The sequence below is a fragment of the Psammomys obesus genome, unplaced genomic scaffold (genome assembly GCF_907164565.1).
Source record: "Psammomys obesus unplaced genomic scaffold, mPsaObe1.curated_primary_1811, whole genome shotgun sequence".
Lineage (NCBI taxonomy): Eukaryota > Metazoa > Chordata > Mammalia > Rodentia > Muridae > Psammomys > Psammomys obesus.
In genome coordinates this window covers 3,736,485-3,753,104 of record NW_026585689.1, presented here as the reverse complement: position 1 = coordinate 3,753,104, position 16,620 = coordinate 3,736,485, and the positions used below count along the sequence as shown (strand labels likewise).

At 38.5% G+C, this 16,620-nt stretch overlaps 1 protein-coding gene across 12 annotated transcripts in view; it reads left to right on the top strand.

Moving 5' to 3' along the window:
- The window catches only part of Hhla2 (HERV-H LTR-associating 2), an 85,367-nt gene that overhangs the window by 63,188 nt on the left and 5,559 nt on the right, over positions 1 to 16,620 (top strand). For all 12 annotated transcript variants that reach the window (XM_055594987.1, XM_055594995.1, XM_055595004.1 and 9 more), the window contains 4 exons: positions 4,987 to 5,073; positions 10,995 to 11,351; positions 13,408 to 13,674; positions 15,061 to 15,366. In XM_055594987.1, the coding sequence (XP_055450962.1) occupies positions 5,013 to 5,073; positions 10,995 to 11,351; positions 13,408 to 13,674; positions 15,061 to 15,366 (991 nt within the window). In that variant the 5' untranslated portion in view covers positions 4,987 to 5,012. The remainder of the gene's footprint in view (positions 1 to 4,986; positions 5,074 to 10,994; positions 11,352 to 13,407; positions 13,675 to 15,060; positions 15,367 to 16,620) is intronic.

Sequence of the window (16,620 nt, the reverse complement as noted above, 5' to 3'; positions counted from 1 at the left end):
TCTTATACAACACACCCAGGTAGTTCTACCCACAGTGAACTTACATCAATCATTAGTTAATAAAATGCACCACAAATCATTAGTGATGTAGATTTTCTCAACTGATGTTCCTCTTCCCAAATTACTCTAGTTCATGTCAAAATGACAAGAAACAACAAAAAACCTAAACCAACAAACAAACAACAACAAAAAACAGGACAGATTTTTTTAAACTAGGTGTTTTTATTGTATTCAATTTACCAACCACACTTGGTATTAACTCTTTTGGGCCCTTAACTAGTTGGAGGTTGATCAAGAAAAAAAGTGCAGGTCTCAGTTCAACTGCCATGTTTCTGTATGTCACCTGAAGACCTTGACTCACCTAGAAATACCATTTTCAGCAGATGTTTCACTGGACCCACAATATTGGGAGCCGCAGCAGCTATAGGCTAGACCTGACTCCCAGAGATGGTGATCACCACTTCCATAATAATGCAAAGTGCCTTAAAGTTAAGATTTCATATAGTAGGGCTAGAGAGATGGCTCATCAGTGAAGCATGCATACTGCTGTTCTTCCACAAAACCCGAGTTTGATACCCAGCACACATGTCAGGCATCTCAGAACCACCTATACAGCTCCAAGGAAGTCAGTCTAACACCCCTGGACTCTGTATACCCCTGTACTTCTGTACGTGCACACACACACGCACACACACACACACACACACACACACACACACTCTTAAAAAAAAAACAAATGTACATTTTAAAAAATATTCCACACAGTATATTATAGTATCTTGCTTCCTCAATGGTTGTTCCAAGAGATCAGGTACTACCTGAAAGAAAGTAGAAGTTCCTTTAGTCATAGGAAGATTTTGACTAGTGGGTTATTTCAGTGATGGATTCTAGGCACTGTAGTTCTTAAAGCTTGCAGCTGAGCAAGTTGGCTGTTTGCTTTTCTGGTTGGCAACGAGGCAACCATTATTTTGTATCTGCTTTCCATTCTTGTTGTTCTACAATCACACTTCTCCTCTCCCAGAACTTATCAGCACAGACTCTTAGCCTGCTTTTCAAAACAAAACAGAAATCTTAACCAATAGATCCTAAGGCACTAATGGCACCCCCTAGAGATTCAGACTCTCAGTTTAATCTATGAATCCCCTATGTGGTGGAGTTTTGCTGTAAAACATCAGGGGAGATATTTGCATAAAGAGAAGGCAACTCTAGCCCTATTCTTTTGTTCTTATTCTGTCTAAACAAAGTCAATGCTATTAAAATCTAAGTAGATGCTAAGGAGAAATCCCCAGGACGCTACAAGTTTTCCTTCTGTTTCCATTTCTTTTACAAACTGGCTCAGTGCCATGGACCCTGTGGAGAGACAATGAAATTTTTAAAAATGTAGAGGAGAAGGAAGCATCCTGGAATTTACTTTTCCTCAAAGGAACTCGGAAGGTAGAAGTGGGCCGCTGATGTGTGATATACAGCTCCTTTTCAGAACAGAGACCTTGACTTGGGCGGTGGCTTCAGCTGGCCAGAAACCAGTGTTAGCCTCATGTTGATAATGTACAGGATCAAGACGCTGGTCTGTGGCATCATTGTCGTTTGGTGCTGACAGCTCCTATGGCATTGGTCTGTATCTGTTAGGATGAGCACAGGGCTAACCGTTCCCTCGCCCTTGTGTCACAATTGTAGGAATAGCCTTTGGCTTTCTCCATTTTCTGCTTGCCTTTAGCATCTGGATTCCTTTTGCTCATGCTCTTTACAGAGGCTGGTTTCTGCTTTCTCTCCCTCACATCTGGAATCTAGCCAGAGTATACTGGAACAAGCCGCTTCTAACATTTGAACCCTTTTGTAAGTGTGCTGATTGCAACTTGGACAACCAGTTTCATCCAAGGTAGAGGCTTTTGGCTACTTTGAGGGGAAAAAAACAAATGGCTAAAAATAAAACCGAGGCATAAAAATAAGGCTAAACACTCATTATCTGCCTCCCTTAGCTAAATGCTGAAACTATTTCTATAGTGTTAAATCAAGCTTTTGTGTACTTTATTCATGGTACTTTATGTTAGATGATAAGTAGGTTACTGTAATTAGTCATTTTATTCAAAATACACGAATTAAATTGTCTCAAGGACCAAATTTTCAGCTCAGGCTTATGCTGACCCTTGGACTGGAGTACTTGTGTCCATGGATCTTTGAGAATATACATTATGGGCTACTGTGGGGGAGGCTGATGAAGGAGCCAGAGCATGGAGAGCTTAATATGCAGGGTGAAAAATTAAGTCTTACTCTTGGTCGTGGAGAGCCACTGCATGGTTTAATTAGGATACTATCACAGAACAACTTACATATTTTAAAAACAACGATTCTTGACTGTTGTGTTGACGATGAACTATAAGGAGGCAAGAATAATCATCCAGATGTCCATTTTTAGATTTCCACACAAGAGACAGTAGCGCCTTGGAGCAGCATGATGACAGCAGAATGGGAGAGAAGTAGACAGCAGAAATGTCAATAGACTTGATACGGGGCTTGAGGAACTGGAAGAAACAAGCTTGGTTTTTGACTTAGACTAACTGGGAGAATTTTGTGTTAGTTACTGAGATGAATGCTTGAGGGAACACACGATAACCCACACTGTTTAGTTTTGTCGAGAGTGGAGTGCAAAACAATGAAAAGTGGGAAAGATACACATTGAAGTCTCATGCTGACTTAGTGATGTCTGCAGAAAAGCACAGGCTAATTGACCGTGGCTCGATGGAGATGTTCCAGAAGCAATGGTTCAGAGAGCATTCTGTTCCACAGAGTAAAGGAACTCACAGACAGAGGACGTAGGCAGAGAAAGTACAAAGCTTGGGAACATTCCCTATTTCCATATAGTCAGGACAAGCAGACAGGAGCCACCAAAGGACCAAGGGATCCAATAGAAAGAAAAGTAAGGGAATACTGTACCTTGAAGCCAGAGCAACGTCTTTTGGGCAGAAATAGCAATCAGCTGTGCAGACAGTACTCTGGGCCTGAATAAGATGGCAAATGAAATTATGTAGAAGTTATTGGTGATAGTGACAAAGGCCAGTTTTGACATGGCCTGCAAACAGAGCCTCTAGTAGATTAAGGGGAAAGAGAAAAATGGACACAATTACTTAGGGAATTCTTTTAAAAATTAATGAGGCTAGAAATAAGTAGATGCATTTTCATGTAAGCATACATACATACAAGTAAAAAACTTATATAGATAAAATAAAAATAAATAAATCTTAAAAAATTGACTTTTCTAGTTACTAATGTTCCCATTTATAGATTGCGATATAGTATTTATTAGTACCTTACACATATACCTTTAAGAAGAAATAAGAAATATGGCTTATTTTAATAATTAATACAATTTTTTAGAAGTTTTCACTTTACTAAATGTTTGAGTTCTGCCTTTGAATGGATGGAAGTTAATAAGTATCAACTTAGTCTTGTAAATGTTAACCTTGTTTATATTTTAACTTTTTTGTATTTATTGCTCTTCTAATTATTATGTAGATATATTTTAATAAAACAAACAAGTTTAACAAAAAATGAACACATTTTAATACAAAATCAGAAAATGAGTCAAGTTAAAAAAAACTCTGCAAAAGTTACAAATTCAATTATTTCCTTCTTGCATTTAAAAAGTGAAATTGAAACTATAAATTATCATACTCCTGGATTTTGTTTTGATGGAGGAGTCTAATTTAAATTTTTTAGAATATTTCTAATCATTCTAAAATTTTATATCTTATGGCACATTTAAAGCACACTCTCAATTGTAGAACTGCCAAATGATTCTTGAAATCTTGTAATGATTTTAAGACCAATTATAGGCTATTCTTAAAGACACTTTATCAAAGAAAAAAAATTAACTGTAATCTCATCATTCAAGGAAATCAGTTCTATTTTACGGGAAATGATGTCGTGTGTGGGTAAGTGGATAAGTATTAGTTGCTTGCCTGTGGCCGTGACGACATATAAAGATCAGAAGTAACTTGTGGAAGAAAGACCACTTGGGCTTACAGTTCCAGAGGGACAAGTGCTCATCATGTTGGGAAGTCATGGCAGCAAGTGACAGGGATGGTGGCAAGAGCAGGAAGCTGAGAGATCATATCTTTAACTACAGGAACAAAGGTGTAGGTGGGTTTGAGGGGGTGTGGTCATGGGACCAGACTATAAACTCTCAGAGTTCATACCCTTCCCAGGGACATACTTCCCCTTTCTCTAGCAAGGCCACACCAAGTAAACCTTCCCAAATAGGACCACCAACTCAGGACCAAGTGTTCAAACCCCTGAGACCCTGGGAGACATTTCTCATTCAAACCAGAGACTGTATAAGTTCTCCCCCATCACACTCCCGCCCTTGCTCCATTTTAATAGCAGCATTGTGGTTTGCACTAAGGTTGGTGCCATGTTGTGGCTGTTTTTATGTCTGATTATAAACAATGCCATAGTTGTCATTGGCTTTTAATATTGAACTGAATTTGGTTTTTAGTATATTTTACTATAAAGGCAATGTATTCACACTGTAGAAGGCTTTATAAATAACAGCGATTGTCTAGAGAGGCACTGTTGGACCACTGCCAAATCCCTATTCATTCAACAGCCATTTATCAGTGACTAACATACAGCACAGCCGGCTCCCAGTGTAAGTCCACTCTTTCGCATTAATATTATAGTGTAGATTTGGCGATGGATCCTGCTAGTGTCTGTGTGCAAAGAAGTGTGTTATTAAAAACAATCAAACAAACAAACAAGAACAGCATTTAAAGCATGGCATTTAAAGTTGTGTTATAATTGGGTTTTCTCCGATGCTGCAGGAATTGCTTCTATGCCACCGAACTTATACAATATTGTGTGTAATGGCTACGACAAATTATTTGTGTGACTGCATTATAGCATAACCTCCTGGAGTCAGACACTGTGGTTCTTTTCAACTGTCTTTTGCGTTACAGTTTGTAACATGCAATTTTTGCTTCTCTTCTCCAGCACGGTTAACATGACCTACACAAGACATGAAGGCACAGGCGCTGTTCTATCTCTTCTTCGTCACCCTGTTTCCTTGTGGATCTCACGGTAATTGCTTTTATAATGAAGGTGTTAGTTATTTGTATGATCTGAGTTTAACAGTAACACAAAAAATAAGTTGGCTATAGATTGTGCCTCCCTTTTCCAAACTGCTCCAAAATATAAAACATTTTGAGTGCAGACATGACACCACAGTTGGGATATTCCACATATGGCCTCGTGTGACACGTCCCTGTGAAAACACATATCAAAATATAAAAGTAAAAATTACTATTAGGTCATGTGTGTAACATGTGTGCTTTTGTGTGCTCTATTTAAAGCTCTTTCTAATACATCATCTGCTATTAAAGTCACTAGAAAGGGGAATTTGACCAATATGATGTCAGAGTGGAAGTTTTGTATCTAAGCTTGACATATTTCCAAGGTTCTATCATAAACATTCTTTTTTGCCATCATTAACATTTTCGCTTTAGAGAATGCCATATAGGTAAACTGTTTTTATCAGCATCAGATCTTAGAAGGCTTACCACACACAGATAATAAAAGAGTCAGCCATAATTACCGTCATAGCAGAACTACACAAAAGTCCCTGTACATACTGAATCAGCTTGTGCTATGGGTATAAAATTCAGACCCTTCGGTTCAGTTGTGTAATAGAACTATCACAGTAGCAAAAATCAAAATTTTAGACCTCTTACAAATTCAGAGAATGGTTCTGTTATACAAATAGATTTTTGGTAAATGTATAATATATATGATATATATCACATATGTAATATATTATAATATATAACAGCAAACAGCCTTTTTATTGAAAATAATTTTTATACAATAAATTTTGATCATGTTCCCCCTCCCTCATCTTCTCGCAGATCCTCCTCACATCCCTGCCCATCCAACTTCATGCTTTCTTTCTATCTCTCCCTCTTTAGAAAACAAACAGAAAAAACAAACAAGAGCTAATAATTAAAAGAATAACAACAAATTAAAAAAATAAAGAAAACGTATAAATGAGTAAAACACACACACACACACACACACACACACACCTATTGAAAACACAAAATCAGAACCACAATTCCCAAGTGAAAAACCAGTAAGGTTAAAAAAAAATGTTCAAGCAAAGCAATATGAGACAAAAACAGAAAAATCTCCAAAAATACCATTGACCTCTCTTTGCGTTGGCTATCTACTGCTGGCTATGGGACCTGCCCTTAAATGTGGTTAATTCACCCATTGAAGAAAACCAATTTTTCCTTTGGAAGTACTTGTCATCTGCAGATAGAGTCTTGGCTTGGGATGGGAACCTAGGTTCACTTCCCCCATGCAGCACTTGGACACTGTCTAGCCTGGACTTTTGTAGGTCTTGTGCATGCTGCTACTGTCTCTGTGAGTCCATATGTGTGCCAGTCCTGGTAAAAAAAAAAAAAGGTTATTTGTTAAGGACAAAGGCATACAGAGGGGTTGATTCAATAGCAAGATTCTCCAGATGTCAGGCTCTGCATCTGAATATATGAAACAAACAAACAAACAAAAAACAGCCTTTATAGGTCACTTTGTACATCCAAAACATATAAAATCTTTAACTTTTGAAAGTATGTAAGATTTACATACACAGCTATATAGCAGAAAGTCACAAGTACATACCTCATTGAATGTACAAAAAAAAATCACCTAAAAATAGATGCTTATAAAGCATTCATTTAAAAGACTATAACCCTAACAGATTCTTGAATGAGCCTTTTCTTTTTCATTGTTTTATTTGTTTTTTAAATATTTTTATTAATCCCTTGAGAATTTCACACAATGTACTTTGTTCATAGTCACTCTTCCACCTCCTCCCATACCCACCTTTCTCACCTCATTGCTCACCTGACTTGAAGATGGGGATTGAGTGATGGACTGATCTATGTATAATTATAGATCACTATGTGACTACAAGTCATTTTAGTGCTGTGCTTGTTTAGCTGAATAATATTCAATTATGTAAATACATCAAATTGTCATTACCCAGTCACCAGGGCATAGACATCGAGGCTGTTTCCATTTTCTGGCTATTGTGACTAGAGAAGCAATGAATGCTGAAGAACAAGTAGGAAGATACCGTGACCTTTGAGTATCTGTGCAAAAGTGGTAGAGCTGGAGCACAGTGTAGATCTGTTTCTTGCTTTTCAAGGAACTGCCTCACTGATTTCCGAAATGGCTATATCAGTCTACATTCTTAGAAGTGAGGGATAAATGTTCCCCTTTCTCCGCATCCGTGCCATCATTTTCTGTCTAGAGCAGATTCTCAAAGCAATCTTAATTTGCATTTTTCTGATGGTGAAAGATGCTGAACAGTTCTTACACTTTCTCATTTTAGAAGAAGTTTGTATTTCATCTTTTAAGAACTCCATGTTTAGTTCCATGCCCCATTTTAAAATTTCAGAGTTTATTTTCTTGCTGTTTAGTTTTGTTTTGAGCTATTTGTATATTCTAGACACCAACCCTCTACACAGATTTTTTTTTTTCATTCTACAGGCTCTTTTTACTCAACTGATTGTGCCCTTTGCTGTACAGAAGCTTTTTGGTTTCCTGTGGTCCCATTTGTCGATTATTGCAGTGAAACAATAGGGTGGAGCAGTTATCAGATCAACAGTCACTTCTTTTCTTCTCTATTAATCCACATTTTTTCTTAACATAATGCCACATCTCTCTCATCTGCTAGCAAGACTCTAAATCTCTCTGAGAAAGAGTGAAAGATAAAGCATGGCAGGAGAGATACAGCCACAGAGGAAGAGGCAAAGGAAAAAGGGATAACAGAGCCATGCCAGTGCCCAATTGTTCAGTCTCAAGCAGCACTGGCAAAAATCCAAAAGAATTTATTCTAATGTCCATAATAGAATGTTCTTTCTCATTTTAATGTCTAAGAATTCAGAGAAGAAAATAGGACCTACTTACATTTTTTTATCATTAGTCAAAAAAGGAGACATTGATTTCAATACTATAATGTGGTTAAGCATGTTTTTATTACAAAACCCTTACTTGTGTTGAATTATTACAAATTTTGAAATCTTCTTATGTTCACAATAAAACAACAACATAATCCGATATATCAAGAGGATTAGAATTTTACATTTATATTCAGACTCATATTTTCCAAATCTCCTTTGTCTGACTGATAAGGTATTGTGAGTGTGTTGTTATTATGATGTGAGTGTGAATTGCGCCTTACAGCCTCATATGTTGACTATTTGGCTCCCAAATACTGGTGTTATTTTGAGAGGTTCTGGAAACTTAGAAGGTGGGTACTGTAACACATATTATATTGGAAAATTGTCATGTATGTATGTGAAGAGATGCAGAAAAGAAACCACTGAAAGGGCTGCTCCATAGTATGGTTTAGAGAAAGGTTTTTTCTTGTGAGTAAAAGAGAGAAAATACCCAGAGACATACAGAGGAGTCCAGATCAGGGAGAAAGGGAAGTAGACTAAACATGTCCAGGACTGTCTGTGCAAGATGGGAGAACAGCGAAAATAAAGAATAGCGAAGAGAGTGAGATAACAAGAGACAGCAAGAGAACAAGAAGATAGCAAGAGAGAGAATAGAAATAGTGCCTGGGTTATAATGAGAATGAGTAGCTCGTAGAGTTGGCAGGGTGTGAGTGTGTGAGGGGAACAGGTAGGGTCCAGGAGGCTAGCATGGATTTTGAAATGTATGCCAAGTAGTTGTGATTAGGGACTGAGGGACCAGCATGGGTTTTGATATGAAACCATGGGTACATATCAATAGAGAGCCATATGTCTGTTCTGCCAGAGGTAAGGAAGGAAAATGACTCCTTTTGGTAGATGGGGGCAGCTTTCACAAGTTCCTGAGGAATTCTGGCTTTATTTAACTACTAGAGATCCTTTTATAGTCCAGTGTAAGCTGACTTCTGGATATATGAACTTCCTGAGTCCTAACAGTTATGCTGCTTAATTTTTTTTAAAGCAGGTTCTGAGAGTGTGGAGACTCTCCTTATATAAGACCCAAGCATGTTTTTAGCATGCATCCTCTAAAAATCCTGTCCTGAGTCAGACTGGCCACTTGGATCTCCATAACAGAGATTACAGAGGGGAACAAGCAGATAAATACATTAAAACAAAACAAAATAAAACATTGTGTTCTTAAGAATGGGTAGAAGGCAAACCATTCCTTTCTGACATTACTGTTTATCCCATGACATAAAAGTTGCCTCCAGCAGGAACAGGAATCCAGAAGTTTATGAATGGACAAACTCTTAGTTGGGAACTCCAGCAATGATGTGATGGTGTTACCTTTGTGCTAAAGTATCTTTTATTCTCTGGATATAATTTCATCCATCTGCTATCCGAGGCCTAGTCCTGGAAGCTTCTAGCCTCCATACAATCTAACTTCGGCCTAGGATATTTTCAGCCTCTGAGACTTACTGCTGAATAAGCTCACCTTTGCTTGTTCTTTCTGAACTCTTGCTGGCTGGTTTAACTCAGCTGTTCTGGCTGCAACTCCTCTCTAAGATGACTGATTCAAACTGGTTTCTCTCAGCTTCTGACTAAATTGCTCTGCTTGGCCTTATACTAACTTTGGCAATTGTTCTAATCTTCCAGCTCATTCTCCTTCTCTGGCTCATTCTGTCATCACCTGTGTCTAGCTTGTTTTCACTCACCCTCTTTCTGTGAAAACTCTCAGTAAAACTACCTCTGAATTCCTTGAACTGAACTGCCATGAACTCAAATCCACTGCACTGCCTCTCAACTCACTGACTCAACTTAACTGACTGAACAGAACTCACTAGCACTCAGAGATCTGCAATGCCTCTGTCTCCTGAGTTCTGGCATTAATGGCCTGTATTACTACACCTGGACCTAAGTTTTTCTGTTCTTGGGACTTGCTTTATACCAGGATGGCCTTGAACTCAGAGATCTGCTTGCCTCTGTCTCCTGGGATCAAAGGTGTGTCTGTATTCCAGCCAGATTGCATAGACCTAGACTATATTTGAATGTGATCTTTTGCCAGAGCAGCCATGTTCCGAATTAAAATTCCTCTACACCTTTGCTTACTCTCTCACTCAAGCTACTCTAGTTATTTCTTCTTGATGCTATTAACACCTCTCTGTGGCTTCTAGCTGCCTGCTGCTTGTTATTGAAAGTATGGTTTTTGTGTACAGGCTTAGCTGGTGGAAGTAGGTTGTCATTGTGGATAACCTTGGGAGCTGTACCTTGCTTTTGTTTCCTCTCCTTTTCTCTTTCTCCTCTGCCAGATGCTCCCACCGTTAGGACGTTGTGTCTCACTCCAGACCCAGAAGCCATAGAGTCATCTGGGATGGACTGAACCCTCTGAAACAATGATCTCAAATAAACATGTTCTTTCTTAGGTTGTTTTTATCAGGTGTTCTCTCTCATGAAAATTAACTAATGCATATTCTAAAGCCAAAGTCAACATATTGCTTCACTTCTCTCTTTGATCTTCTGCCCATGTCCTCTTGGGCTGAGACTACCTTCTAGAATACTAAGAGATTGTTGAACCCAGAATTGTCTTTTAAATGCTACATATACTATTGACTCAACAAAGTTAATTTCATCTCAGTTTAGGACATTCTGGCTCTACTTATTATGACTATTACAGTAGCTTCACAAACTATGAATATTACAGTAACCATCAAAGGTTAACTCTTTCATACTCTTTCCTGTACTGCAGCAGTGATTTGGAGAGAGACAGACCATTGATCACGTGGGTTACAAACTAATATGCTTAAGTCTTGGGGACAGTGAGCCAATCTCACTGTTACTTTGATTCAATTAGGTATTTAGCTAAAGGGGAAGATACTCCAACAGTGCCAGGGCTTGTTTCCAATGTTGAAGATGTGGTGATCAGGCTATTCTGAGTGGAGGTTCACTCAGGCAGTCCGGACGGAAGCACAGACAAGCACCTGTCATTAACTCTTTTCCTTTTGTCTCTGTTCCCACTGTTAGACCTCTTCTTCCCAGTCTTCTCCAGTCACCTCATTAGTGATAATGAGCAACTCATTCTTGGAAGATATGATGAAGATGTAATCCTCCCTTGTCCATTTAAGAATGGGCCTCAAATTGTAATTCACTGGAAAAATCAAGATAAAAATGTTCATACATACTACAACGACATGGATCATTTGGAAACACAGGATCTAAGATATGCAAACAGGACATCCCTCTTTCATAGTGAAATTCACAATGGGAATGCCTCTCTAAATGTCAAAAGATTGAGCCTTCTGGATGAAGGAAATTATAGTTGCTATGTGTCAACAACGATTAGTCAAGCCACAACAAATGAGGTGAAGCTGAAAGTGGGGGGTAAGTGTATATGTAAATTTTAGTAAGGTGTAATGATATAATTTGATATAATTCTGAAATAGCCTTTTCTGAATTTAATAGGCTAAGCTCTTCCTCTCAAGTCAGTTCCTACAAATATACATTATTATTTTAATACAGAATATTATAGACAGTGCCCAATGCATAATATTTCATAGTATGGACACATTATAATTAATATAACCATTCTCCCTGTTGGTGGGTGTTCAGACTTCCAGTGTTTTCCAGAACAGACTCTGTTGTGATGAATGTCTTTATAGTTACATAAATTGATGACAAATTATCTGAAATAAAAGTACAAGAAGTAAGATTTTAATATTCCAATGACATTAGCAACATAAGAACATTCATTTCCCTTGTGGTTTTGTCACCACTGCATATCATCAGTCTTGAAAATTCCAACATGGTGACTAGAAATACTGAATTAAATTTAAATTGCTTTTTTGTAATACACATGAAGTTACTGTTGATATTATGTGATTTTATCTTCTCTGTAGTAACTACAATGTAACTCTTGCCATATTATATGATTAATGTATCATGGTTGTGAATGGTTAAGTTTTTGTTCAATTAAACTGGTATCTGATTAAAACTTAAAAATAATAGAAATAATTTCATTGCCTATTTATAATTAATTACACTAACAAGAACTCTTGTTGATACATTGTTGTTGGTATGTTAATGATGAGTATGCTGGTCTAACATAGTATGTTAGACAATACTCTTTATTTCCCTGTCAATTTTACTGCTATTATGAATTTACTATTAGCGCAGTTGTATTTTATAATTTTGAACACATAACTATTTTCATTTATACAGGTATACACTGTATCTTGATCATGTCTAATCCCCATTACCTGTTTCCAACTTCTCTTGGATCTGTTACTTTTCCAAATACATGTTCATTTTTTAAACAAATTTAAAACAACCCATTGAATCTGATTAGTGGTGCTTGTATATGTACGGGTATGAAGCCATCTACTAGAGCGTGGTCAACCTACTAGGGATCATGTTCCTAAAGAAAACTATCCCTTCCCTAGCAGTATCAGTCTCAGTAACTCCTCAGCTAGGCATGGGGGCTTCTGTGCCCTGTCTTCCCTGTTCTGGAATGCTGATTGGCTTGATCTTCTGCAGCCCTTGTGCAGGCAACCGTAGCCGCTCTAAGTTCGTGAGTGCAATTGTTCTGTAATGTCCAGAAGACAATGTTTTGCTGCAGTTCTCCCCAGCCTCAGGCTTTTAAAGTCTTTCTCTCCCTTCTTCCACAATGGTCATTGAGCTTGAGAGGAGAGTTGTGGCATGCATAGCCCAGTTATGGCCGAGCATAGTTTTTAAGACATAATGCTATTGCAGAGCGTAGTGTGGTGACATATACTTGTACCTCTAGTACTAGGGAGACTGAAAAAGTAGGATCCATGGCTTGAGGCCAGACCATTCTCCACGGAAAGAACCTGTTTCAAATGAAACAAAGTAATTATAAGCAATTTTATACGTAAGTGACTATATATAATGAAGAACTACTTTCATACGCATTAGGAAATCAAAAACATCAAATGACTTATTCTGTTTGCATTATTTACTGTACTGTAGTGGGCCAGAACAGAAATTACATTATCTTTGATGTATAGTGTCAAGGGATTATGAGTGTGTGTGTGTGTAATTTCCTCTGACTGATTTAACTGTTTTATATTTTGACTCAGAATTGTATGTTAAAGAATAAAATTCAAATATGCTGAGTCAGTAGCTAAGGAGTATGGACTCTGTAGATTTTGACCTTATTTTCTTTCTCAGTGAGGCCATTAAATTTGTTAGATAAGTTTCTAGAGAATAGAGATTGTTATTTGTTGTGTATCCATGCATATTCCTACCATTATTCCTGGGTAACAACACCCAGTCTTAAGCTTCTGCAGTTTTTGTTTGGATTTAGTTTTTCTTTAAGCAACGGAGAGATCTTGCTCATAAATTTAGCTTTTATTACATAGGTACTGTTAAGGAAGCTAATGACCACAGTTCTTCATAACCCTCTGTTTCTCTTGCGCAGCTTTCCAAACACCTGTAATGAGGTATGAGAAGAGGAACGTAGGGAGCTTTCTGGAATGCAGTATCCTGAGACTTTATCCTCAATCCAATATCACATGGAAAATGGACAATGCAGCTGTCTCTGAAAGCAGCTCTGAAAAAACTGGGGATCCGGGTCCATTTTATATTAAAAGTACACTGAACGTTACAGGATCACATTCATCCTTTGAGTGTGCTATTAAAAATTCACTTCTCAGTCAAACATGGAGAGGAAGGTGGACATTGGCAGGTGGGCTCCATTGGATGTTCTGTGTACAGGTGCTATGTCAGAGACTGGAAGGCATTTGGGATAGATCCCCAAAGAAACAAACAAGAAAGAAAACCCATCTGCAGCAAGGATAATTTCGCTGCATTGGTTTTGAGCACCCGTTCCCATTTATAAAATAGAAGTTCCTACCTTGCTAGGTGTTTATACACTGAATGAAAACACTGGAAATCTGTTCATGAATGTTTGTCTATCTCTCTAGGGTTCTTCCTCCAAATAGGATTTCCCACCTGCACAGGGATGGGTGTCTCTTAGAAGATCACAACTTCTGATTCTCTCCAGTTAATAGATCTACTAAGTTTAACTATTATTATTATTTTTTAATTTTTTATTTAACTTTTATTAATTACACTTTATTCATTTTGTATCCCCCCATAAACCCCTCCCTCTTCCCCTCCCAATCCCACCCTCCTTCCCCTTTCTGCATGCATGCCCCTTCCTAAGTCCACTGATAGGGGAGGTCCTCCTCTCCTTCTTTCTGATCTTAGTCTATCAGTTCTCATCAGGAGTGGCTGTATTGTCATCTTCTGTGGCCTGGTAAGGCTGCTCCCCCCTCAGGGGGAAGTGATCAAAGAGCAGGCCAATCAGTTTATGTCAGAGGCAGTCCCTCTTCCCATTACTATGGAACCCACTTGGACACTGAACTGCCATGGGCTACATCTGTGCAGGGGTTCTAGGTTATCTCCGTGAATAGTCCTAGGTTGGAGTATGAGTCTCTGGGAAGTTCCCTGTGTTCAAATTTTCTGGTTCTGTTGCTCTCCTTGTGGAGTTCCCGTCCCCTCCAGCTCTTACTATTTCCCACTTCTTACATAAAATTCCATTCACTCTGCCCAACAGTTGGCCATCAGGCTCAGCATCTGCTTTGATAGTCTAAGTTTAACTATTATTATTATTGGGTTTTTAATATTGATGGTTAAAAATATTTTTATCATACTTATTTGGAGGAACGGAATGCTACATTGTGCATGTGGAAGTCAGACAATAATCTGTGGGAGCTGGTTCTGTCCTTCTACTATGTGGATCCTGGGAAATGATCTCAGGTTGCCGGGCTTAGCAGCAGATACAATGCACCAGAGTGATTCTTCGGGTTAGAAGAGTTGGGATTCAGGTGCTTTCCCCACAGAAAGACCCCATCCCAGAACAACCTGAAGGCCTAACATAACCTAGCATTGGGACAGCCTTTTTTTTGTTGTTGTTTTTTTGTATGACACTCTACAACACAAATATCAGAATGCTTTCCCCATGAACATAAGTATTAGCACTTGCGTTCCTTCCTAATCATAAGAGTAATTGAAAAAATTCATTCAGCATTTAGGTCTTCAATAGTTTACTTTTTGTTTCTGTTGTTAGGTATTCATAGGATGAATCAAAGAGAATCCATCTCACTCTGGTGTGCAGTCAGCAGCAATTTTTCTTCATCAGATCGAGACTACCATGTTACTTGGTCCAAAGTAGAGAATGGGAAATACTCTGTATTGGCAACTGGGCCCTCCACGGAACACAACTATTACCAACATTCATGGAATAAAGAGCGGACAGATAACAGTGCCTTATTCATGACTTTGAAAGATCTTCGTGCTTCAGACAGTGGGGAATACTTGTGTAATATTTCTTCAGCTAAGTATACTTTACTCACCGTCCACAGGCTGCATGTAGGTAAGTTGAAAATAGGGCTGGCTAGCAGGTTTTGGGTGTTTCAGCAAAGGTTTGTTAAGATTTTTCAAAATGTCATTTTCTCATAGTGGTAGGCAACATACCATCTTTTACTTGTATTTGTGTTTTTAAATGAATGGAAGCATACACCTTTCAGTGGCTCCAAGTTAAATATCTCCAAATCTTGCTTATGGCTGTCTGTGATATATACTCTCTGGTCTTGGTTTGGGAGCTGAGGCCATAGGCAGGGGGGAAGTTAGAACTGGGTACTGCTGGATGCTGGGCAACACCACACTGTCTGTCAATTTGGTGGCAACAATTACCACATCATATTTGAAGCACAGTCTTAGTGTGTCCAGGTCTGCTCACTCGTCACTACTATCAGTTGGCAATATCCTTGTTTATAAAGAATGTTCCTAGTCCACTGAGCAGTCAGTGCTGTGGGGTTGGCCTTCCAGGTGAGGTGGGTGACCTCCCAGCCTTACTCCATCACCTTGGTATAGAGGCATCCCTAACAGCTCTCTTTCATCCCTTAATAAGGATACTTGAGATTGTGAAAATCATTACGTGTCTCAGGAAATTTTAGAAGGCTTCCAAGCTAAGTGATAAAACTCCTTTTTATTGATATAGAGTGGAAAAATGAGGATGTATTTAAAGTTCCCATTTTTCTCCCCAATAAGAGTGTTAGTTTTATGTAAAAATGCAGTGAAGCCCGAATTCTATTTTTGAAACCGTTGCCTCATATTGGATTCATTTTGGAGTGTAGAAAAACAATCAGGAAGTATCTTTCTGAAGATGACATATGCCCCATCTCCATAAGCAGAGATTTAGATTTCAATTCACCCAAAGTGAAGCTTCAGGGGCAATTCCAGCTCTGGAAAAGATTTTTCTCACAACCTCTCAGTCTCAGATAAACCCTGCCCAGTGCAGCCTGGGAAGACTCTGCCCACTTCCCCAAGAAGAGGCTTGTAACAAGAGCTTTCCACCAGAGAAGAGACAATGATAAACAGGCATGGTCCTAGGTTTGAATTTTTCACCAAGACTTGGTTTCTTAGTTACTTTTCTATTGTCATAACAAAGCACCATGATCAAAACAACTCATGAAAGAAAGCATTTAATTTAGGTTCACAGTTGCAGAGGGTTAGAGCCCATGGCCATTATGGCAGGAAGCATAGCAATAGGCAAGTCAGCATCATGCTGGAGCAGTAGCTGAAAGCTTATATCTGAGAAAGAGAGAGAGAGAGAGAGAGAGAGAGA